At 43.8% G+C, this 24564-nt stretch overlaps 1 protein-coding gene and 1 long non-coding RNA gene across 3 annotated transcripts in view; both read left to right on the forward strand.

The window, feature by feature from the left end:
- The first annotated feature begins 6058 nt into the window (after positions 1-6058).
- The window catches only part of GCLC (glutamate-cysteine ligase catalytic subunit), a 35163-nt gene continuing 16657 nt past the window's right edge, over positions 6059-24564 (forward strand). The window contains exons 1-4 of one of the 2 annotated variants that reach the window (XM_064145819.1): positions 6059-6415; positions 19857-19969; positions 21207-21389; positions 24175-24288. In XM_064145819.1, the coding sequence (XP_064001889.1) occupies positions 6266-6415; positions 19857-19969; positions 21207-21389; positions 24175-24288 (560 nt within the window). In that variant the 5' untranslated portion in view covers positions 6059-6265. The remainder of the gene's footprint in view (positions 6416-19856; positions 19970-21206; positions 21390-24174; positions 24289-24564) is intronic. The other variant, XM_064145820.1, reaches the window with a different exon arrangement.
- LOC135176660 (uncharacterized) lies at positions 6677-7517 on the forward strand. The gene is made up of 2 exons (XR_010302757.1): positions 6677-7086; positions 7213-7517. It is a non-coding gene; the product is annotated as an uncharacterized LOC135176660 (long non-coding RNA).

Genomic DNA, 24564 nt, shown 5'->3' on the forward strand with positions numbered 1-24564 from the left:
TCCTGTCTCCCCCCAAACAGATGATTTAATCCAGCTTGCTAATCAGCAAGACTTTCTGCATCAAGAAATAACTGTCTGAGCATCAATCTCTCAGTGCCTCAGGAAATACCTGGAGGGCTCCTCACTCAAAACAAAGCAGTTATTACATCTGCTGCTCACCTGAGTGAATGTTACTGGATACAGGTACACATCATAAATTACAGAACTGAAAGCATATAAATTTCATTTTTTTTAAACAGCAATGATTTTTTTTTAACCACCATACCACTCCAAAACCTTGAAAGTAGATTGTTGCATTTGAAGCCTTTTTATTCTATCCAAAGAATAACACAACATTCAGCAGTCACTGTGAACAATGCTCTTTCAAAAAAGTTCACAGATGATTCATGAAGAAAAACAAACCTTTCTTAATTCCATATAATAACAATTTCACCACAAGACATCTACCTTCTACTTATTACTTCTTCTGACAGCCAGGAAAAGAAAAGATTCTGTAGGAGTGGCCTCACCCCTGAGTCTACACATCTTTCATCTTTCCCAGCAGGTATCTCTCAAAGTGCTAAGCTACACTTATTTTGATTTAGTGGCAGATGATTTGAATAGCTTTGCTGATACACAAAAGACAAAGCAAGTTATCCTCTGTGGACAAAGGCAGGAACATGTGAACCTTCAGGGCAGCACCTAGCTATTGCAGGTGCTATGTCATACATTCTCCTCTCACCAACTTACTGTCTCCAACTAAGAAGTACATGGGCCTTTTCTCTTGACTGTTCCAACTCTAAAACATTTCCAGATCCCTATCAATCTTTGTATAAATTCTACTAGCTGATGACTTTCAAATGGTTTTCAAAGCAAGGATTAGTGAGATTCCCTAAGACTTTGTAACCCCAGTGCATTTTTATTTCATAAAATATGCTTGCTTCCTAGCACAAACATTTCTGGTGTCATCATGCTGCATCAACACTATTGTAAACAAATAGCTGAATCTCACCTGGAAACAGTTTTGCCATCTCTGTAAAAAAATAAATGCTTCCTGTAGACAACTTGATGCAGAAATTTCTTTTTTGTACTAGGCAAGGCTTCTTCAGTAAGTTTCTGTTTTAAAAAAAGCAAGAAGGAGAATAAAAATGAATAGTTGGTATTTGGTTAAGTGGGCATACAATTTAATTAGAGTCATCAATCATTGCAACTGAACACAGTTTTGAAAAAGAAAGGGAAGAAAAAGGAAAAGAGGAAAGGAGAAAGAAAACACAAACACACAAAATAGAAGCCAAATCAAACACAAAAAAACCCCAAACCAACCAAACAAAAGCCAAAGCAAAACCAAACCCCCCCAATAAACACCCCCCCCCAAAAAAAAAAAAAAAAAAAAAACCACCACAACCCTCCTAAGCCAACAGATTGAAAATGTACTACAATCACACTTCCCAAATAGATACTCATTTGTTCTATGACTTCAGGAGTGGGGAACAGTCTCTTCCTGCAACTGAAAAGCAGCTACTCAAGAGATAAGGAAATAATAAAGCAGCCTAGTTATAAAACAGATCTGGTTTTAAGAGAAGGGAGAGTTTCAAGAGGATTTTGGGCTGAGTTTACTCTTACAAAATTTCCATGCTGCTAGTTTTAGGCAGAGAATGCTTTTCAGGAGGAGATATTTCTTCTTCACAAAATGCACTTCTAGCAAACTCCTTTCCTTTCCTTTCCTTTCCTTTCCTTTCCTTTCCTTTCCTTTCCTTTCCTTTCCTTTCCCTTTCCCTTTCCCTTTCCCTTTCCCTTTCCCTTTCCCTTTCCCTTTCCCTTTCCCTTTCTTTCCCTTTCTTTTTCCCTTTCCTTTCCTTTCCTTTCTCAAGCTGAATCCAGGAGGTTTTACTTTGGAATGCCCGGAGAAACTAGTGAAGTCTTGGGGCTGCAGACATTTGTATAGAGCTAAACTAGCAACATTGTTCAAAGAACTGCCTGCATGTTTTGAGAAGTTTCCTTTCATATTAAGTTTACTGGATGTAATTATATGTTATATTAAGTGTACTGTAGGCAGATACTATACAATGGTGATTTCTTTTGAAGTCATGTTTTATGTGATGTACAAATGAATGCTTCTGCATGCAACGCTGTCAGCCTTAGAATGGCTTATACTCTGCCTCCCTGCTAGTCTCCTGTGAAGGAAAAGACATTATAGATAGCCTCACACTGCCAGAGCACATCCATCAGAAAGCTGAAGGGAAAAATGCTTCATCTGAAGACAGCAAACACTTCATAAATGGAGCTGACTTGTCACAGTGTTATGCTAAAGATTACACTGTAGGTAAAACGAGTTTACAATCGAATCAGTTTTACCAGTGCAGAAGAAAAACATCTTGGTTTTGTTATAAACAATGGACTATCTCTAGAGTTGATAAAACTAAGCACACTGAACTGAAAATAGAGCACGTAATGGCACTGAATAGCACAAAAATGAGCTGAGTTTAAGCATGCAGGAAGACAGCCCCTGCAAAGGCACTCCTGAATTTCACGTCAAAGAGTAACACTAGCGGTCAGCTGCAGACTACTGACTGCTTATTAGCAGCCTGCATTATCATAAACCTGATCTTAGGTTGGAAATTTTGTGCATGCTGCTGGAAATGTTTGCAGTTCATTATACACAGCAGCACACTGAAAGCAGCTGGGATCATACCAAACATCCAATTCTTTCAAAAACATCTCTCAGCAATACAGTGTTCCCACTACAAGACAAATGAACTGGGAGCATGGATCCTAAGTAACTCAGACAGGTCTGCCCAGATTCATAAGCCAACAATGTTAAGTTTGATCTGATATAATGTTTGCTCCAAACTCAGGCCAAACTGCTCCAAGAGAAGGAAAAGAGCTAACATAGTTGGCAAAAAAAAACCCCAAAACCCTTTAGGTGCTACTTTGTCACATTTGTCATTGCTGGGAGACCTCAGGTGCTCCAGCTGTAACTAAAAGATATGGAAAACCTGAGGCTGGGTAGCAGCATGGTGCCACCAGTGTTGACTCCTGATCTTTTGAGACAACTGTCCTCAAATATGTAGGGCAATGCACTTAGTCTGTGTAGTGGTTTAGGTGTTCCCTGCCCCCCCCCCCCCCCCCCCCCCCACACACACACTTTGGAAATCACCCAGACTAGACTCAGCCAGCTCTGGAAATTGAATGAAGCTTATATTTACAGCTTAGCACAACATACAAGCAGATATTTACAGTATATACAGTTATAGACAGAAATAGACAAGGGAAAAGGGAATACAGAAACACAACAGCCCTCCCAGAAACCTGAGTCCCCAGGAGGGGCTCCCAACTGCCCTTCAACCTTTTCCCACCCCTCTCAACCTTACCCCAGTCCCAAGGAAGAATGGAGGTTCAGCCACGGGGGTTAGGAAGCAAAGTGGATTAATTGGAGAGATGGCAGAGAGGCTAGAGAGAAATGCAGCTCAGGCAATGCCCCAAGAAGAAGTGTGATTCCCTTATCTATGTTTGGATTCTTGTTCTTATGCCTCTCAGCAAGCCTATGAGTGAAGTAGCCATCACCCTTGTTTTCCTTTCACAGCCTGTAATCTAATCCTTCTCACCACAACATTCTAGCTAGCTTCAAACTAGCACAGTCTACCTGTCTTCTAAGATCTGAAAGAAAGCCCAACTTTGCTGCTGCATGAGGGATATGCCCCATCAGAATTTTGTTGCTGAGATTTTGTGACCTTCTGATTTTTCACAAGTGAAAAAGGATGTGGGTTTTTTTTTTTAACCTTAAAGATTATTTTCTTCTCCCTCAAACTAACCCAACAGGCCTTCCCCAGATCTCCAACAGTAGCAACAATAACCTTGCTTTCAGTGAGATCAGCCATTCCAATTTCAGCCTTGAACCTCTAAACCCAGTACATTCTAAATTAAATGTTTGTAATTTTAATTATAATGATCACTTCTCGTTCAGTCAATACTGCCCTTTCTGGCGGAACTTAGGTCATTAAAGAACTAATCTAGATATAAAATATTTTGCTGTTGAGCAGCTTTAATATTTGATATTTTCCATTAATGCATTTTAGATTTATTATTCTGAATGTGTTGGGAGCTTGTCCTAACCTTGAGGCCCCTCATATCCTGGAAGACAGACAATTAGGCAGTTCTTGTCAGCACAGTCACTGAGTTAATGAAACATCTAAAAATACAATTCATCCATTAGTGGGCTACACTACAATTTAAATGTTCTACTAATTCTCAAAGCCTTAGCTATGCAATCCCACTGCAAACCAGATGTGCTTGTCCCTGAAAGAGCTCTATGAATGTAATGAAAACAAGGGCCTAGCCATAAGGAATTCCAGCTTCTGAGGTGAAAGCCTTTCTCTTTATGATAATCATAGAATCAACCAGTTTGGAAGAGACCTCCAACATCATCCAGTCCAACCTAGCACCCAGCCCTAGCCAGTCAACTAGACCATGGCACTCAGTGCCTCAGCCAGGCTTTGCTTGAACACCTCCAGGGATGGCAACTCCACCACCTCCCTGGGCAGCCCATTCCAATGCCAATCACTCTCTCTGCCAACAACTTCCTCCTAACATCCAGCCTAGACCTCTCCCAGCACAACCAGAGACTGTGTCCTCCTGTTCTATCGCTGGTTGTCTGGGAGAATAGACCAACCCCACCTGGCTATCAAATGCTGCTGAGGTAAATGCTGCTCCCATTCCCTCAAGGGCAGTTTCCAGGTAACTAACTCAGTATAACATCGTCTTTAGTTAGGCTTTTTCTTCGCACACCAGGATGTGTGGTCTCCAGCCTGCATCGATGTGCATCTACTTTAAGATATGCATGTACTTTAAATGTTTAATGCTAAAACTTACAGAACCTTTTCTTTGAGACTGCTGGAGCACTGGAACAGGCTGCCAAGAGAAGGTGTGGAGTCCCCTCCTCAGGAGACTTTCAAAAGGCACCCAGAGGAGTGTCTGCGGGAGCTGTTCAGTCCAAAGGGGAGGCTGAGAGGAGATCTTATCGCCCTCTACAGCTACGAAGGCAGGCTGGAGCGAGTTGGCAGCCAGCCTCTTCTCCTTGGTATCAAGCAACAGGACTAGAGGAGATGGTCACAAGCTGCACCAGGGGAGGTGAGGGTTAGGGTTAGGGTTATCAAACGTTGGAATGCTCTGCCCAGTGCAGTCACCGTCCCTGGAGGCATTCGAGCGCTGTGTGCACCTGGCGCTTAGGGTTTAGTGCTGACCCTTCCGTGCTACGTTGAGGGCCAGACTGGATCATCCTTGAAGTCTCTTCCAAACAGATGTATCCTGTGATCTTGTGAAATTTGATCTAGGCAAAGCTCCTCTAGCAGGTGAGGTGGACTGGATGATCTCTAGGGTCCCTTCCAGCCCCTAGGGGTCTGTGATTCTGTGCTTCTCTGAGGAAGGTGAGCTCTATCTCTCTGGAGTCACTCTTCACCCACTCTTAAGCATCTGTAGGCACCTAATTCCTTTGCTTGCTCTGATCTATAATAAATACACAACTTCCAGTGCACCATCCACATTCTTGCACCTTTCGATTCTGCACTTAATTTAGGTGCTGTTAGCCACACCTTTGTCACAGGCCCCTTTCCACCAGCGACGCCAACTCGGCCAGATCAGCGAACGGAATGCCAGCGGACGCCCCCTCCTGTGCTGGCCAGCCCCTCTGCGCCCACACCGAGGGGAGCGACGAGGCCTGGACGGGCCGTTTCCCCGCCGCCATTTCAGCAGCAGGAAGGGGCTGCCTCCTGGCCGCCCTGCAGGCCCTGTTCCGGCAACGGGGCAGCGGCGCCCGCTCACACAGGCGCTGACAGAACAGCGGGCTCTCTGGCGTTGGCTTTCCCAGAGCCGCTTCTTTCCCTGCCAGCTCCTAGAAGCTCTAGAAGCTCCAGCCGCACTGAAGCAACCCCTCGGCAGCCGCCGCCGCCTCCGCGGCCGCCCAAGCTCCCCGCTTCCTGCCCGGGCGGAGGGCCGCCCCGCCGCTAGGGGGCGCTTCAGCTGGCCGGCGGCGGCGCGGGGCGGGGCCTGCCAGCGGAAAGTGCTGAGTCACGGCCTGACGCGGGGCTGACGTCAGAGGGGAACCGGTCTCGGCGCTGTGGCCGTCTCGGTGGCACTGCTCAGCAGAGTAGAGCGGAACAGAGCGGGACAGAGCAGTGCGCACAGCACACCGCCGCACCGCACCGCACCGCAGCGTACCCCGCGTCGCGCAGGCTTCGCGCTCCTCTTCCTCCCGTCGGCGCCGCTTTCCTCCGCTCAGCCGCGGGCCGGCATGGGTCTGCTGTCGCAGGGCTCGCCGCTGAGCTGGGAGGAGACGCGGCGGTACGCGGAGCACGTGCGGAAGCACGGCATCATCCAGTTCCTTCACATCTACCGTGCCCTGCGCGACCGCCACAAGGACGTCCTCAAGTGGGGCGACGAGGTGAGACCTTAGGGTAGGGCGGACCGGTACGGCCTGCCGCGGCCTCCGCGACCCGGGCGCAGGTGCCACGGCAGTGGCAGGTCGGGCGCTGTGTTGTTCCGCTCCGGTCCGGCACGGGCCTAGCCCGCCGTGGTGCCCGGAGCGGGTACGGCCGCTCCACCGCCGTTCATCGGCGAGAGGAGAAAGTTCATGCTGCCCGGCAGGGCTTTGTTTGCCTCAGACACGCTTTCGCTCTCTCCCCGCCTCCGGTTGCGCAGCACGGCTGGCCTGGTGTTAGCGTGTGATTTTCGCGTCCTGCAACAACTTCCAGTGCTTCCATCAGTCATCTGTGAATTGGCTTGAGCGGCCCCTCGGGAGGTGTATTCTCTGGAGCGGTGATGCCTGGCACCCCTTCCCTTCGTGTGTTTGTTTGCTCTGGAAGGTCTGAGCACAGCATGTGTGTGTCTGACCCGCAAAGTAATGGCAGCTCAGCCTCAGGATCCGTTTCTGAGGCCGGAGCGTGGAAAGCAGGGACTGGATGTGGGCAGGTGGGCTTAGCAGTGTCAGCTCTCTAATCGTGCGCCAGATCCCTCCATGACCCTGGCTTGCCCCTGTGAAAAATGGACCAAGTCCTGCTTCACTGTGGAGTATTTGAGGTGTCCAGCATATGCCAGCCCACCTTCTGAGCAAGGGTGAGGATGAGCTCTTGGGTCATGACTTGAATTTTTCTTACACTTGTTTCATGCCTGAGGACAGCAACTTTATCTGCAGGTCTTAACACATGTTACCATGCAAACCCATACCAATTTGTGTTCTAGCCTGGCAGCGCTCTGAGGAGCAGAGCCTCCCTCCTGTATTGATCAGTAGAATTTTGCAAGTGGCTTAGCTTTCCACGGAGGCAACTTAACATGTGCTGCACTAGAAGCCAGCCTTGATCATGGAGGTGTCTGTGGTGTGACTGCAGAGAAGTTGGAAGACCAGTGTGGGAGTTGGCCATCACATCTCTGTCTCAGGCTTCTTTTGCTTCTGAAAGGCAAAGGCACTTGTGAGGAAACTTTATCAGGGTGATAATAGTAGCTGTTTACAGGTGCTCTTTGCCAGATAAAAATGGTGTTTCAATTGTGCACTGTGAGAGACCTCATCTCTTAAAGTCTGTTCTTCTTTCAAGGAATTGCTGCCATACTTCATCTTGCTGAGCAAGTTAAGCATCGGAGCACAGGAGCTGCTTTCAAGAGGAGTGAGGGCTTGGCTACTAAACTCTGCCTAGTGAAGGGAATGATGTTGCCAGCATGTCTGGTTTACACCACAGAGTTTTGCAGCTGAAGTGATAAGCACTCAGGAAATTTAAATACACCTGTGACTGTGAGGTGTCTTTCTGTTCCTGCATCTCTTGTATGAATGAAGTATGCTAGCAGAAGAGCCTCACAAACAGTCTTAAGTTCAGAAACACAGACAGAGCAAAGTCTCTCTGTTCTGAGACTTGGGTTGTGGATTTTCTCATTCATCTTTAAGATGTACTCATTTTTCAATGGGTGTTACATTGTCGTGCTTGCCTTGTCAAGGGTGAGATTTCACAAGATAGCTAAGCTTGATCTACTAGAGAGCTGGCTCACCTTCCCTCCCCTTGCTCCAGGCTTGTGTTTCTTCTGCCTTCTTTGGATTGTTACTGGCTGTGAAAATTCAGGGTGTTAACCCAGTGGAAAAGTCTTCTCCCATGCAGTTTTCTACAGTGGTTCGTTTTCTTAGCAAAGCTTCTGTTGTTCCACTGCAAGAGCAACAAATTCTGCTCAATAGGAGTAACACTCTGCATGTGGAGGGAAGGGGCAAGCAAAACCTGCCTCTGCAGCACCTGCTGCTGCTCACTTGGCAAGCTTAGCTGTACTGTGAGACTGCACCCCAGGAGTCTCTTTCTTCCTTTGACATGGGGACTGTATTGAAGAAAGTAAATTCATAGACTCATAGAATTGTTTTAGATGGAAAGGACAGAGGTTATTCTTCCCCTGTGCTCAACACTGGTCAGGCCACACCTTAAGTACTGTGTCCAGTTCTGGGCTCCTCAGTTCAAGAGAGATGTTGAGGTGCTGGAATATGTCCAGAGAAGGGCAACAAGGCTGGTGAAGGGCCTGGAACACAAACCCTATGAGGAGAGGCTGAGGGAGCTGGGGGTGTGCAGCCTGGAGAAGTGGAGGCTCAGGGCAGACCTCATTGCTGTCTACAACTACCTGAAGGGAGGTTGTAGCCGGATGGGGATTGGTCTCTTCTCCCAGGCAACCAGCAACAGAACAAGGGGACACAGTCTCAAGTTGTGCCAGGGGAAGTCTAGGCTGGATGTTAGGAGGAAGTTGTTGGCAGAGAGAGTGATTGGCATTGGAATGGGCTGCCCAGGGAGGTGGTGGAGTCACCGTCCCTTGAGATCTTCAAGCAAAGCCTGGCTGAGGCACTTAGTGCCATGGTCTGGTTGACTGGCTAGGGGTGGGTGCTAGGTTGGCCTGGCTGATCTTGGAGGTCTCTTCCAACCTGTTTGATTCTATGATTCTACGATTGAGTCCAACTGTCAACTTAAAGCCACCATGGCCATTAAACCATGTCTCAACATGTCATGTCCTCATGTTTCTTTAACATCTCCAGAGACAGTGATTCCACCACCTCCCTGGGCAGCCTATTGCAATGCCTGACCACAGCTGTGATAAGGAGGTAAATGCTGTATTTGAAATGCCTGTGAACATTCAGGGAAGGTCTGGTAAATTGGTTCATCACCTACCTTCAATTTTAGCAAATGGTAATAAACTTGAGTATGGCAGCTTATCTTTATTCTACTGTGTTATGCAATTCTACTTTTTTTTCCATGTAGCACAGCATTTAGAGGTGTGTTAATATACCAGATACTCGTTGCCAGTCTGCTCTTGTTGTGCAAACACTCTAACATATCCACCTCCATGACTTACTTCAGCTGTGCTGTAGGTAGGCTAATGGCTAAAGCAGTACATTTGGTGGGGGTTTTAATTGCTTTTTTTCTTTCAAATATCTAGCTGTTAGAAAGAGGCACCACATTTACATGCAGCTTGGATGAATCAACTGGCTAATTGGACAGTTTGCATAAAAAGACATTTGTGCACTTTGCCCTTCATGTATAAAGTCATAGCTGGAGGGTGTTTTATTGTTTTGTAAACCTCATGAAGATACAAATCAAGAATGAGGATGGCAACCCTCACATGATGGTAGCGATGAAATCAGCTTCAACAAAATTACTTTGAAGATTGAGGGACGATGTTTAGCAGAAGATCTATTTTTTCTACTTCATTTTTGAGTGCCAGATGTGAATACTTTAAAGATTGTCCCATCTAGCTGATACCACTGTGAAAAATCTTTTGTTTGCTTGTGAGTATCAAACTAGATTTTTGCTTGGGATCTGTTTTCAACGTGACTCCCCTTTGCAGTGTTTATTGTAAGGCTCAAGAGTGCTGTGAAGGTCCTTTGAGGTGCCAGTAACCACCTACAGACTCCATTCCCCATTCTCCCAGGGAATGAAACTGAGGGGAAGTGTCATATGCTTTCTGTTTCTTGCGTGCCAGACAAAAGTGGTGAGACTAAATGCTAACAAACCAGGATGGAGGCATTTGTTTTAAGGGAGTGAGACAGCATTGCAGGGTTGTGTTTCATAGTGCTTCCGTCCTCTCCTGTGTGAAGAGCTGGAAAGATCAAAATGCTGGTTCTGCTTCCTCTTGCAGGGTTAGTAGAACCAAAGGGTTTCCCAAGCAACTGTTGTCTCTTTTGAGGGTGGTGGTGCTTTACTATGTCTTCCACAGCCATGAAATCTTTGCAATGGTAAAAAAAAACAAAAAGGATGTGAGTGGGATAGAGGATGGACATGGGCTACAAATGTGAGTGTACAGAGGAAGCCTTGCTTTAAAAAAAAAACCAACAAACAAAAAACCCCAAGCAACTTTCTGAAGTTTCTCTTTGACTCTGCAATCATGAGTAAAGGTCCTTTGCCTCTTAGTGCTCCTTCTGTCTCATTTGAAACTGCTGGTTGGCCTTCCTGTTTATGCTTGGCTTCTCCGGACTGTGGAGACTACTGAACTACCTCTTTATCCCTCATCAAACCCCTCCCTGTTATCCTTGTCATAATGCCTACAAAAGTTGGGCAACAATTAGATTGTTGGGCAGACCCAGTCATGCTAACTGGTATGATCATGTGGTCTCCTTGTGTTCTAATCTTCCTCTCCCATCCAGCAATGTAAGCTTATCTTTGGGTTTGCAGAGTAATAGTCATGAAGTTTATTTTGCAGCAGATGTGAGAAGCTAGAAGTTTTCAGTACTGTCTCTTAAAACTGCAGCAGAGTTAGCAAGCACTGTGCAAAGCTTGCAGATGCTAGTGGTACAGGGTTTTTGAGAGCAAGGCAAAGGCTATTCTGCTGCTTCCCAGCTTTTGCACCAAAAAGCTCTCTTCTGTGCCAGCATGTTATCAGCTATCCTGTGCTATTCAGTGCCTCATCTGCTGATTGCATTCCTCTAGTTGATGGATGTTGCTTAAATTTCACTTTGCAGCTTAATGTGGACACTGGGATCAGACAAGTGGAATGGTTGGCCCTTGGCTAGGCTCACTGCCATGGCATTGTGCTGGGTGTGCACATGAGTGTACAAGTCACAGCACTTTGCACATAACTGCATAGATGTAGGTATTCACTTGTCCATGTAATGCTTGTCCCCTGCAGCCTGCTCTGCTGCTAACTGGCACAGGTTGGTTGTTCTCCAGGCTGTCTGGACTGGTAAGAAAGATGAGTTGGGAAGAAGGAAAATTGACAGAAAGAAAGCAAGCTTCAAAAGTAAGGAGGAGCAGCTACAGCATATGAAAATGTTGAGAAAGGTATGCTGGAGGGAGTAGTGTAGAAAGCATGGGCAAAATATGCCAGCTTTACTTGAAAGCACATGTGAGCAAAATGGCAGTCTGACTTGCCAGCCTTGCTGAGTGAATTTGGACATAATGACCCTTTTGTTATGAATGTTGTGCTTGTCAGTATTGGGACATAGCACACAATAAGCATCTTCAGCTTTTAGAAGGTTGTTCTCTTGATGGAAACTTGGAAATGAAACTTGGCCTTAATTTAAAATAGGTTTGATAATGAGTTGCATGAGGCAGCCTGGAAAAATGTGCCTGTGCACTGTTTGTAAGTTGGAATTTTCCTGATGTGATTCTGGGAGGTTTTTTATGTTTTGGGTTTTTTTCCCTGCCTGTAATGTTTCTCACTCTTCTTCAGGGTTATTTTGGTCTTCCTCCTATACTTTTTTTATTCATTCCACTCCCTCTCCTCTTGTTTTCTAATTGTACTTCATAAATAAGTGATAATTAAAATCAACACTTGCCGTTCAGCACTTCTTTGTGCAAGAAGTGAAGCAGCCCTTCTCAGATGCTGCAAGATGAGAGGCCAGAGGTTTCCTCCCTGAAGAGTTACTTCTGATTAGAAGAGGCATGACTCTTTTTAGAGCCTTCTCTTTTTTCCTAGTGAAAGGCTGGACTATAAGGAGCTGCTTTTCATTTTGGACTGTTATTCCCAAGGACCTCGCTATTGCATTAATGTCTTGCAGGCTGAATATTTTCATTTGGTTTTTGTTTTCAAGAGAGTAGTAGTGTGTAAATGATTGTGATCAGTGATGTTACCTTAGAGTCTGCAGATCTCCAGACTGGTGAAGTGATTGCTACATCTTGAGGAAATGCATTTAGGCTCAGATGCGCACAGTTTGAGGCTCCCTTTTGTCTGTCACCCATGTGAAACCAAGGACAAAGTCTAGGGTGAATTTTGACAATGGTAAATCAAACTCATCAGCTGCATAAGCACAGCTACTATGCCTGAAATACACAGGTGACATTTTGGTCATCAGTGAAACACAACAGCGAGGCTGACTGGGAGGCCTGTGTGCATGGGAACATTCAAATAGACACAAGAAAGGATCGTGACTGATAAAAGCAGCAGTAGGTTCAGAGAGCATCATGGTGTACAGGAAAGGTGATGTTCTTTTCTCATTTTGCAAGGAGTTTGGCTAACCTAATGGAACAGAACAGCAGCAGATGTCCTTTTAAGAGAATTAATTAACAAAGCCTAGATGTGCTGTGGAACAAGATGCCATGTGATACCTTTGAAGCTGAGACAGACACTTGGGAAACGAGAATAGATACTTGATTATGGTTTGTTCCTCTGTCCAAAGCACTTGGATAATTGTTGACTGACTCCCAAGGTTTCGGTAGTGTTTGTCAGAAGCTTTTTATTTTATATGTTGTAAATAAAACAGAAACACAGAAAACAGTTGCTGTATTTTCTTGACTATTGTAGATGTTATTAAAAAAAGCAGCAAAGTCATGATACAGGCTTAGCCTCAGTATTATGATGATCCACATCTTCACTTTGTACAGTGAAGCTGTAACAGAAGTAGTTTTGTTTTGAAGCTTTTTTCTGGGAATCTTATGCTTTTGATAAAGCTAATATAGGCTGGAAGGCTTAGAAAATGTTGAGGGTTTTTTTTCTAAGTTTGAGCTCTTGTCCATTTTAAGGCAGTCACTTCGAGTCCCTCCCTCCCCCAGCAAAATTCCACAAACAGAATGCAGTCGTGAATTTCTTTCATGCAGAAATTCCTTATGATGGCCTCCTGCCAAATACCACATGTGTGGATGCCTCTGAATGGAAGCTGTCTTAATCGATGCACTTGCTCCCTTGCTGTGGAGGGGGAAGCAGCACTTGTGAATGATTTGGTTGTTTGTCAGGTGTCTGCTTGCTCAGCCCTTTTCGCTGCTGAGCTTTGTTTGGCCTAATAAAGGGGCAATGGCATTTTTTTGGTTACAGACAGATTTAGTGCTTCCTTTAATGTGTTTTGTAGCTGCATCTGCTCTTTGTCACAGTGGTGTTTCTAGGATGGGGTCTGAAGGTATGTTAATGCATCAACTCACCCACTTGACAGCCTTGAGTGCAGCCACGAAGATGAATGAATGCAATTGACTTGAGTAAGAGAGATACCCTCAAAGAATTGCCATGTTTATTCCTTGCCTGGATGCTTTGATTGCCAGTCATGGAACTACTTTTTCTGCATGGCTTCAGGCTTTCCTGGACATGAAGAGTTAAACTGAACTACAGCTAAACCATCTAGCTCTAAAAATATGCATGATGTGTTGACTTCCCCTGATAATTGATTATTTTTCTTCAGCTCCCTCCCATTTAGATCTTCCCTGGCTTGATAAGGCAGATGTAGGCCATAGTGCAGCACCATTGACCTCTCCGTGAGCTTTGCCACTGGATGCGTTGTGCATGTGACAGGGACTCTCCGGGGTTTGTAGTGAGATGCTTTTGCAAAAGATCATTTTTGACAAAGCTCACTAGTGGGAAACCAGCTTGGAGGGGGTTCAGTTTGCTTGGTTTGTTTTATTTTCACTGGAGTGAGGGTTTTTTTTCCTAAACAAGCTCTAATTTTCCAGCCTCCATTGATTTCCTCTGTTCCAATCTCATCATAATATCCAGTCTCAGATCTTAAGGTGCTTAAATTTTCCTCTGTTCATCTATTTCTGATAAAGAAATATTCTGTTCATTGTGAACTTCCCTTCTGTGACTATCAAATGAATTGCTGTTGTCTTGTCATGGGATTGTCTACTGTAATTCCTCTTCTTCTAGGACCTCCCTCTTGCTGTGCACGTGTTTCAGAACAGTAGGAGAAAGGCTAAGTTGGAAGGCTGAGTACAGGAAAGTTTTTGTTAGTGGTGTTTGGTATTGTTTTCTTCTTGATTCAACGGGCAACTTAGAGGCTTGTGTCATCTTGTTTCATGGTTGAATAAGTGGTCTTTTACTGCTCCGTAAAAACATTTAGCCTGTGTGGAACAGAAAACAGAGCTGTGCCAAAAATGCATTGTTATTTTCTGGTTTGCATCTAGGAAGTCACAAATGAGTGTGCTAAGGTTGCCTTTGCAGAAATCTGAGATTAACATTATGCTCCTCTTCCAGTTGTATTAACCTCAGGTGTTGCATAGTACAACACTTAAAGAAGAGATGCTTTGTTCTGTATTGTGCCATGTCTTGTTCTTTAGAAGGATGTAAAAGGTTATAACCTCTAGACTTTAGTTTTCAATAACCCAGCTTCCTAGTTTGTGATCTGTGCAGCACAAGATGTCCTCTGGTCACATCCTACCACAAGCAGAAGAAGAAAATCTGCAGCCCTGATGTTGCCAGTTGAGAGAGGGGACAAGCAGGAGCACTTAGCTGAAGCTGGCTGTGTTGACTGAGATGAGAGCCCCAGTATCCTCATTGTTTTCTTTAGCTATCTTCATCTGTAATGAGGCATAGAAGTTCTTCATTTCTTAATTTTTAATGTGATAAAGCATTAGTTTTGGGTTTAGAACATGGTTTCTCTGCATTGGTTTCATATAGAGCTAGAGATGGTGCTTCATGGAATTGGCCATTTCCAACCTGCTTGATCAGAACGAACTATTTTAGTAAATACATTTGAATCTTGATTCTGCTGTTCCTGGTGGAGTTTTGAAGTAACTCTCATCAGTGTGGAAATGCTCAGCCTTGTTCCAGTGCACAATCTGGGAGCTTGCTAGCTGGAAACAGGATAGCCAGCTTCTGTAGCATTGCCAGCCTTTTTTTTTTTTCCTCTGAAATTTGCTTCCTCAAGACTTAGACTCCTGTTTATGGGCCAGTAAACCTTTCACTAAAGGTATGTTACCAGCTGGTTATTACTGTGGCTCCATGTTTTATCACTGCAAGAAAATAACTGCATTGAAAAAAATTCTTGAGTAGTATGCTCCACATCCATCAGAAGCATGTGTACCTATGTTCAAAATCTGCTTTTTCCATCTTGACTCTGAGGTTCTTTAATGAGCAGTCAGATAATTGAAACTTTGTTCTTCCATAGACTGTCATTCTAATCACACTTGGTATTTTAATGATGCATTAACTCACCAGCACTTGTATGAGAACTACTTAACTACTTTTTTTCTTCTTCCCATAATGAAGCTTAATAACTAATGAAAAAGGGGTTTGTTTCTTTGCTTCTGGGAAGAAAGTTTACTTTGATTTTATCTTCTAATGTATACACAAATATATGAGGCATAGTATATGAAAATTCTTACATTAAGTGGTGTAGAGGCTTTTGGTAATGGTAAATAACTATTACACTTCCAATGATGAGGCATCTACAACAGAGACAGATGATCAGTACAAGGTGAAAGATGAATGCAGAGAGACATTTACTGACATGTAGAGAGCATACAAGACTTTCATTGCTTTCCTCTCAAAAAATCTTACCTTCTTAAACTATTTTCCTCTGTTCAACAGTCTTCTCAACACCTTCCTCTGAGCTTACCAAAGTCCAGCTTGTATGCTTACCTGTGTTTCCATGAGCAGGAATACCTTGTGTTAAATACTTGGAACATTGAAAAGATTTTGACATTTACTCTAGAGCAGAGGTGTTACTCAGAACTATTAGAAAGGTGTGGTTTTTTTCCCAGTGTAGTTATCATGGTGGTGCTATATTGAATGCACAAGGAGAGGTTTTGACATTGGAAAGCAGAGCATTGCTGAGGCTGGTATTTGGGCAGTGATACTACATGCATCAACTTCGGTTCTCCTTGTTCTTGAAATTCTTTTTCAAGAGTCAGTTGATTGATATTGCTTAATTTGAAAGTAGTGTGCTTAATGCAGAAATAATGTGTAATTATGGTCAAATAAATCAGGCACTCAAACGTGCTTAACCGTTCCCACAGAATGATCACCTTTCACTTTGCCACAAGGCAAGTCCAGCACAGCTGTTTGTATTAATTCACCAAGAGTGGTTTAGCTCCTTCCCAGCTGAGGGGCTCTGAGGTGACAGAGTTGTACAATGTCAGTTGCAGCTTTCTACAGAAGCAAGGTCAAAGAGTTGTCAAACCCCTGAACTTTCCTTGGTAGTTGACTGTGATGGGTAACTGTGGCAAGTGAGGAAATGCCATTCTGGGTGCTGTCCTTCCAGCAAGCCAATACTCCTTCCCTAGAAGATACAGCAAGGGAGTGGAGCTGACATGGAAGTACTCTGTAGATGCAGTGCATTCCAAGCCCTTCCTGATAGGAAGGAAGCCTGTAAAGAATAGGTTTTTTTTTTCCTTTGTGTTGGCTCGTGGAGATCTGTTATACTCAAGAATATTTGCTTTTAAAATGTATTTAACTTTAAACTCTTTTCTCTTTTTTTAAGGCTTGCTATGTCCGTGTGTGTAGGGGGGTTTAGAACCTTTGGTTTGCAGTCTTGCTGGCCAAACTTGCTGCTTTTTCTGGTAAGGTGTTGCTTCTGTAAGCCAGCCAGAGCTAGGCTGTTCAGTGAGTGTCTGTCTGCAGGGAGAAGCTGGGAGGTTGCCTCTTGGCCTTGACAGCCTTGCCTCATGGTCACTGGAGGACAGGTCTATCCTTGCTGCAGAGCGAGAGCCCAGCTAGGCAAATGAGTCACAATTGGCCAACTTCCTTTTCCTGTCAGGGTGCACTTTCCTACTCAGCTCTTAACAAGGTTGCTTGTCAGCCATCTGCATCAGTAGTTGACCTGACACTTACTTTGTTGCTTGCTAGAAAGACTAGTTAAACCTGAGGAGAAAAGGCACCCTGGAGAGCTTGGCAAAATGGTGAATTATGAATGCTGTGTGAAACCCTAGATATTTGGCTTTTGGACTCTTGAAGCTCTGCCAGGCATGCTGATGCTTGCAGCTTGGCTGCAATTCTCTCAACTTTATTGTGGATAGAAAACATGTGAGAAGTCTGCAAATGACAAGCTGAAATGAAATGTAAAGATGTATGAACTCTGAATTTGTTTCTCTCTTTCTAGCTGCAGGCCAAATCTTTTTATGGGCTTAAATTCTTTAAGGATGCCCATTCAGTCAGTCCTTCTGTTGGCAAGATGCTCTGTGGATTATTTGGAATTGTTGGCAGACATTTTCCCTTCTTTTCTCATTAAAATTAATTGCAGATCTTCTGTGTGTTAAGACAGCTTTGAAGGTTTAGTCAATGTTTCTGGAGGCAAGAGTAGTAGTTGTTTCTAAAGCTGAATGCATTCATTTCTGCACTTGGATTGTGAAGTAGTTTTGATTTCTTTGATTTTTGCCTTCTTAGCTTAACGTTTCTTTGTACTTTTGGCTTATTTTCTTTTGTGGGTTATAGACAACTTCAGTGTCCACATGACCAGCTCACTGCAGTTAAATTCATAGAGGAGCTTTTAAGATGTATTTGTGTAATAGTGGACCAGTTTTGGGGTCTCTTGGAAGCATGTGCAGTTTCTTTGCCCTCTTTTCTGCAACCTGGCCACATGAGTGGTGTGATGGGAGGCCAGGCATCTGTCATTATGACTTGGAGAGCTGTACTACTGTGTACCTTCTGCAGTAGCACAGTAGGCTGGCTCTGAGTGACTTTTCCAAAGTAGGGGGAGAGGATTTTGATTGTGGTAGGAAACTGGAAGATGTGGGAGAGGTCCCTCTTTATTGCCACTGATTGCAGGTTAAGTGCCTCTGGAGGTACTAGACAACAACTATATCAGTGCTGGAGTGAATTCTGGTTGGCTGTCATCTGTAATGTAACACTCTCAAACCACAGAGTATACCACATTAAGAAATTCTGTCTTAACAGAAACTAGATATCCTTTTTTTTCCCAGGGGATTAAAATTTGATCTTAAAGAAGACAGAGAATTTGTGTAATTGCTGATTGAGTCTCTTCCAGAGTTTGTGTCTAAGGAAATTCTGTGGAATTGCAGACTTACTTGGAATATGCCACTTGTGATCCCAACGTGATCCTGTGTTCATTGTCACAGTAGCTGGCACTGACTCTTCATAAGCACTGCAGCAACCAAAGAACACAAAGCCCTCAAGTCCACTTAGAGTGTGCTGGAAAACACTGCACAAGCTCAGTGTTTTGGCAAGCTGTTTTCCTCGGCACATCAGACTTTGGTACGGAATAGAAGTTACCAGGAGTTAATGTGCTGCATCTTTAATGTCAGCATATTTTATGTGAACCTAAAGTCCTGGAGCACACCTGGTGTTTGGGTGTAGTTCTAGGCAGTGTCAAAAACGATACTGAGTGGCACAGTACAAAACTTGGGGCGAGCTCTAGCTGTGGAACGGCAGCCTGACTTTTTAACTGCAGGTTGATGGAGTTGTGAAAGTCTCAGATACAGTGGTTTGAGAGCCTCCAACAAACACAGTATCACCAAGGTTGGAAGAGACCTCATCAATCATCAAGTCCAACCCTTTACCACAGAGCTCAAGGCTAGACCATGGCACCAAGTGCCACATCCAATCCTGCCTTGAACAGCTCCAGGGACAGCGACTCCACCACCTCCCCAGGCAGCCCATTCCAGTGTCCAATGACTCTCTGTGTCTCACCACTGGTCCAGATGAGGGTTTTCAGAGGCAGTAATCTTGTGATGCATTTCCATGTACTACTTCTACTTTTATGTGGCAGGTGACACATGGTGGCTGCTTTGTCTTTCACACTTCCTAAACACCGCAAAGTATGCCCTGACAAATAGATGTTGGGATGTAGATTGTATCAGTAAATGCCACAGGTCTGTAGTGTCTGGCAACTGTTGGGTTGCTGGAATTGGTGCTCTGAAAGACCTTACAGGAGATTTGATGGCGAGTATGCATGGAGATTAGTTTCACATGAGAGTGCTCCACCTTTGGCTGCTTTCAGGTAAATCCCCCCAAGGGTAGCATTCTCCATATGCAGTGTTGCGATGCTGCTGTTAGCTGCCCTGTTGGGTTGAGTTCTTCACTAGTGTGTCACCAGGAGTAGGTGTGGATTGCAGCCTGGGGCAGGGAACGGGGTAAGGAGGCAGAAGTCCTGGGGGCAAGGTATGCTCCTAGGCAGGAGGGGAAGAAAAGTTGGCAGCAAAGCTGAGTCAAGAAGGGATGGAAATCCCTGTGTTGTGCCAACAGCTGGAGTATGTTAATCTTGGGACTGATGCTGTCTGTGAAAACCTGGGGCTTTCTGTGATGTGAACGAGGTCCTGTCGTGCTAGGCTTAAACTGCCCCAGCAAGAGATGACTATAAATTAATCTTGTTTCTAGAATTACTTTTTTTTGTTGTTTTTGTCATCAGCAGAGACACTTAACACATGGGATGATGGACTTGTGATTAATAGCCTGCACTTGTTTTTTAGTCTGAAGAATACTGTGGAGGCAAATACAAATTCAGGAAAGTTTCTGTGACATATCCATAATTAGAAAGGGAGGGAAAACAATCTCAAGGCCAATTGCAAGGAATTTCACCTCTTTAAGATTAAGCGTGCCCCAGTCTTGTGGTATCTGCTGCATTTGTAGATAGTGATGTTTTTTTTAGCTTCTGTACAGATAAAATTCCTCCTGGCATCCTTTATATTTTTCCTTTCCATTTGATGCTTGACATTATGTACCGGTGTGTTTGTGTATGAACAAACCCTTACCATTATTTTGGGTTTATTATTTACTAGGTGGAGTATATGTTAGTGAAATTTGACCATGAGAATAAGAAAGTGCGCCTGGCACTCTGTGGTGAAGAAGTTCTTCAAACACTGCAAGACAAGGGTGAGAAGGTAAACCCCAAGTGAGTAGTTGTTTCTTTTTTGTGGGGGTGGTGGTGCTTGGCTTTTCTACTCCTGTTATGATCCTCTGCAGTATTTTGTAGACCTGTCCTAATTCTCAAGTCTGCATTTGGTAAAAGAATAAGCCACAGATGCTGATATTTTCAGATAAACCTGTGGTGCAGGAAGTGAAATATTGTTGTGCACATTTGCAGGCAGCTCATGAACCTGTTGTGTTAATGGCTTAAAAAAAGGAGGGTGTAACAGTGAGCTCACAGAATTTGCAGCTTGGGTGTTTGTTTTGTCTTGCCCTGGCTTTGTGTCTGTGTGTTACACACTTCACCTGCCCCATAAATCCTAGGGATGTGTGTGCTCACCCCTGTGTCCCTGTATACAGTGAGGGCTGTCTGTAGGAGTGCTCTCCCATTTTTGGCAGCACTAGGAATGTAGGTGTAAGGATGGCAGGGCAGTTCTTCCCCATCCTCTCGCATGGAGTTGTCAGGAATAACTGGATTATATCCCTGCTTCAGCTAGCCAGAGAAGTGTGAATTGCTTTTTACTTGGTGGCTGAGAAATTATACTGGAACACAACAAAATGCTTTGCTGAAGAGAGCCAAAAGTGGGTTGCAGCTTGCGGGATGGTGGAGAAGCCCTGGTGCCATGAGGAAAGGCTTTTGTGCCCTGGGCATGTCCACTTATTTCTAGATACCTTAACCTTGTCTTCCAATAAGGCTTCCCTGTTGGTCTTCCTCAGTAGTGGGACTAATGAAAGCCTGCCAGAGACCTTTGCTTTCAGGCTCAAAACTGCTGCTGCCAGAACAGTTGGGGAGATGTGACTCTGCCTCTGGTGGAGCGTGCTCCATAGAGATGGCATGGCTTCAGAAGGACGTGGGAAGCTATTGCTTCTCAGGGTGTGCTCAAACTGCATTTTGTTTCTTAATATAATCAATCTGTGACTTGGTTGGGAAGTACTTAAGTGTTCTCATTTTCCAGTTACAGTTAAAAGAAACAATAAGGATGATTACATTTTGATGCAGGCCAGTCTGACTTGCTGGACTGTACAGCAACACCTGCTGCCAAACCGTGACTTGACTTCTTTTCACTGCCCCCTGGCGGTCAGGTACAGGTTATACTACCAAACAAAGCGAACTTTGGCAGGCTTTTTTCCTTCAAGTTGCATTCTCTCCTGAAATCCTTGCAAATGATCCATCATTCTCCAAGTTGTACAAGTACCTCAACAAGGTTGTTCTTGTGTCGTAGCCACCCAACACTCTGGCGACCAGAATATGGAAGCTACATGATTGAAGGGACACCTGGGCAGCCATATGGGGGAACCATGTCTGAATTCAACACTGTGCAAGACAACATGAGGAAAAGACGGCAAGAGGCTGCTTCTGTGCTCAAAGAAAACGAGGCTCTTTGCACTGTGACATCGTTTCCAAGGTGAGATGAGTGCCAAAGTACAACACTTTGGTGTTTTTCTGTAGATACTTTTTCTTCTTATTACACATAGCTAAACTATACTACTAAACCAAGTAAAATAATGATTCGGTTGAAGTATTGTGGCCTAATGTTCTGGTAATATATCCTAAAACTAATATTTCAGGGAGGCAAAAGAGCAAACCTTTTAGGATACTTCTTATCTGTAATGATTTTGTATTTGAAAATATGTGACTATATGTTAGAAAGTGTTGCATGTAGAACAGTGTGCCATCTCAAACTGATAGGGCAAATCAAATAGAAAGGGTTTTTCTTTGTCTGTTTTGTAACCTTTGATCTTTATAAGTAGTAAATTTATAAGACATGGCTAAGTTGATCTGGGTTTCAATGCTATTTTTATCACTTAAAGCACATGCAAACTTATTTTGGTGTCTTGGAGCACACAGAATAGGAATCTGATGATACTGAAAAAATACAGGCTTGAAACTTCTATAATACTGTACTTAGTGAATCTGGAAAGGAGTCTCCTGGGTTCACAAGGCTTAGTGAATCTGGAAAGGAGTCTCCTGGGTTCACAAAGCCTTTACAAAAGGTAGATTTTCTCCATTTTATTATTGTAATGAGACTTTTGAATAAATTAAATTCAAGATGTACTTTGTGACCTTCCTTTCAAACATGATTCTAAGTAGCATTTGTTACTTTTGTTCTAACTAGCCTGATCACTGAAGTGAATTAATATAGTTGTGCTGAAAATAGTGAAAAAATTACTCTGTAGTGGAAGAGAAACAGTTGACCCTTACCGGATGGCTTCTTGTATAGTACAGAATGCGGTGGCCTTAAATTCTTTCTGAAAGCAGGAACAGTACAAAATGTGACTGAGCAAAGTTCAGGTACAAAAACGCCTGCTTTATGCCCCATGAATGCTATTTCAAGAACAGTCCTTGGCGAAATATGCTTCCTCCTTATTATGGGAGCTATACTAGTTATTTTCAGAGTAGTTATTTGTAGTCCAATGGTGAATTTGCTCTCAGCATGTTTACAGAATTGGTGAGTTTTTTCATCCTGCAACATTACAGATTGTCATTTCATAAACTTGATATAGGGACATTTCAGACCCAGTCCTGCAATGAATAGAGAGGTGAGTGTTGTGTCACTTTATAAATGCGGATGAATTCTTCTTACATCACTGTAGGAGCAATATCTTTGACTTAGTAAAAGCCAGTAAACAATAAAATGTTGTTTGTTACTTACGGATCATCCCAAACATAGGTTCATCTTTCGTAGATTGCTATCCATAGGCTATTTAGCTTCTTATTTCCACCTTTTGCTGTCTTGCCATTTAATCATTCCTGGTTTGACTGGAGTGATGCTAGCACATTTCTGAGGTAATGTACATATGTCTGTGCTCATCTCTCCTTATACATGTGTGACAAAACAATCTGTGCATCTGCAGAGACAAAATCAATAAGAGTGCTGACAAAAGAAAGATAAAGAATAAGCTTATTCAGATTAAAACTAACTTGGTTAAAATTGAACAAACCTTAAAAAACACAATCTTAGCAACATAAATAATCTTTCCAGAAACATTTGGTGGTAATTTGAATAGTTTGCTTGTTGTATCAGTGTAGCTAACTCGTCTTTATACATCCACATACCAGAGACCTCATTGTTGTCTACAGCTACCTGAAGGGACATTTTAGCCAGGTGGAGGGTGGCCTCTTCTCCCAGGCAAGCAGCAATAGAGCAAGGGGACACAGTCTCAAGTTGTGCCGGGGAGGTCTAGGCTAGATGTTAGGAGGAAGTTGTTGGCAGAGAGAGTGATTGGCATTGGAATGGGCTGCCCAGGGAGGTGGTGGAGTCATCATCCCTGGGGGTGTGCAAGAGAAGACTGGATGAGGCACTCGGTGCCATGGTCTAGCTGATTGGGTAGGACTGGGTGCTAGGTTGGCCTGGATGATCTTGGAGGTCTCTTCCAACCTGGTTGATTCTATGATTCTTGGGATAACACAATATTTTCCTTTATACTGTGCAGCGTGAGGAAATTTAATCTTCTGTGACTTTACCAGCAAGTTCCTAAACGTTCATTTGTGTCAGTTGTAGTGAAAATCAACTTAGTATTATTTCACATTCCTCTTAAACTTGCAGTGGAGGTTCCAAAGGGGAGGGTTGTATTTCAGCCTACTTGCCTATCTCTCAGCACTGTACACATTCTTTGCTTACTCCTTTTCTCTTATTTATGGGGCTTTCCAGAATTCTGAAATCACACAAACTGCTGTGAGACCTGGAACATGTGTATCACTTGACACTACCTCCAATTCTTAGACAATTGGTTGGGTAGATTGTTGGGAGCATAGTTGCATAAATTACATTGTCAGTCACTATTAAGCTGTACCTTCTAGAGAGGCTGTTGAAAGCACAGAGTGCAACTGCATGTCAGTCCATGTCAGACACTAACACATTAAAACATAGATGTACTGTGCATAATACTGTGAAATTTCCTGCTCCAGCCACTGGAAAGGTCCATATTTGCTGTCCACTTCCAGGATAAGAGTTTTTTAAAAACCAGAAGTCAGTTGGTCTGTTTTAACAGCCGTGGAAGCCAGCTCTTGGCAAGTGCCTACCTTGAAACAGCAGCTGTTTTAATATATCTTTTTGACACTTCCACATTCAAGTTTTAAAAATCTCTTTGTTCTTTTGTCTGCTGGAATCCTAATCTCTGATTATCTGACCTTGTTACAATCACAGCCTGTTTTCACTGCACCTTGTGTCCCATTGTTGTCTTACACAGGTTAGGCTGTCCGGGCTTTACGCTGCCAGAGTATAAACCAACGCCAGTAGAAGGAGGAGCTTCAAAATCCCTCTTTTTTCCAGATGAAGCCATCAATAAACATCCCAGATTTAGGTGAGAGTACTTGGATTGTGAATGAGAAGATGAATATTGTTCTGTACCTAAATAGCATAGGTATACTGACAGCTTCTTTGCATTAGTGAAATAGAGAACTGTGTGGCTAGTCATTGCAGGTGTCACAAGGGCAGATGTGGCTTGCAGTGACATGCAGTTTCTGTCAAGTGACAGAACTGTTAAGTTCAAGTAGCTTCATAGAGTAGTTCACTCCATTATGGGGCAAAAGGTGTTGACTATACTGCTGCAAAGTTGTTTCCAATCTGAAACCCCATA

Source organism: Pogoniulus pusillus, chromosome 7 (assembly GCF_015220805.1).
Source record: "Pogoniulus pusillus isolate bPogPus1 chromosome 7, bPogPus1.pri, whole genome shotgun sequence".
Classification (NCBI taxonomy): Eukaryota; Metazoa; Chordata; class Aves; order Piciformes; family Lybiidae; genus Pogoniulus; species Pogoniulus pusillus.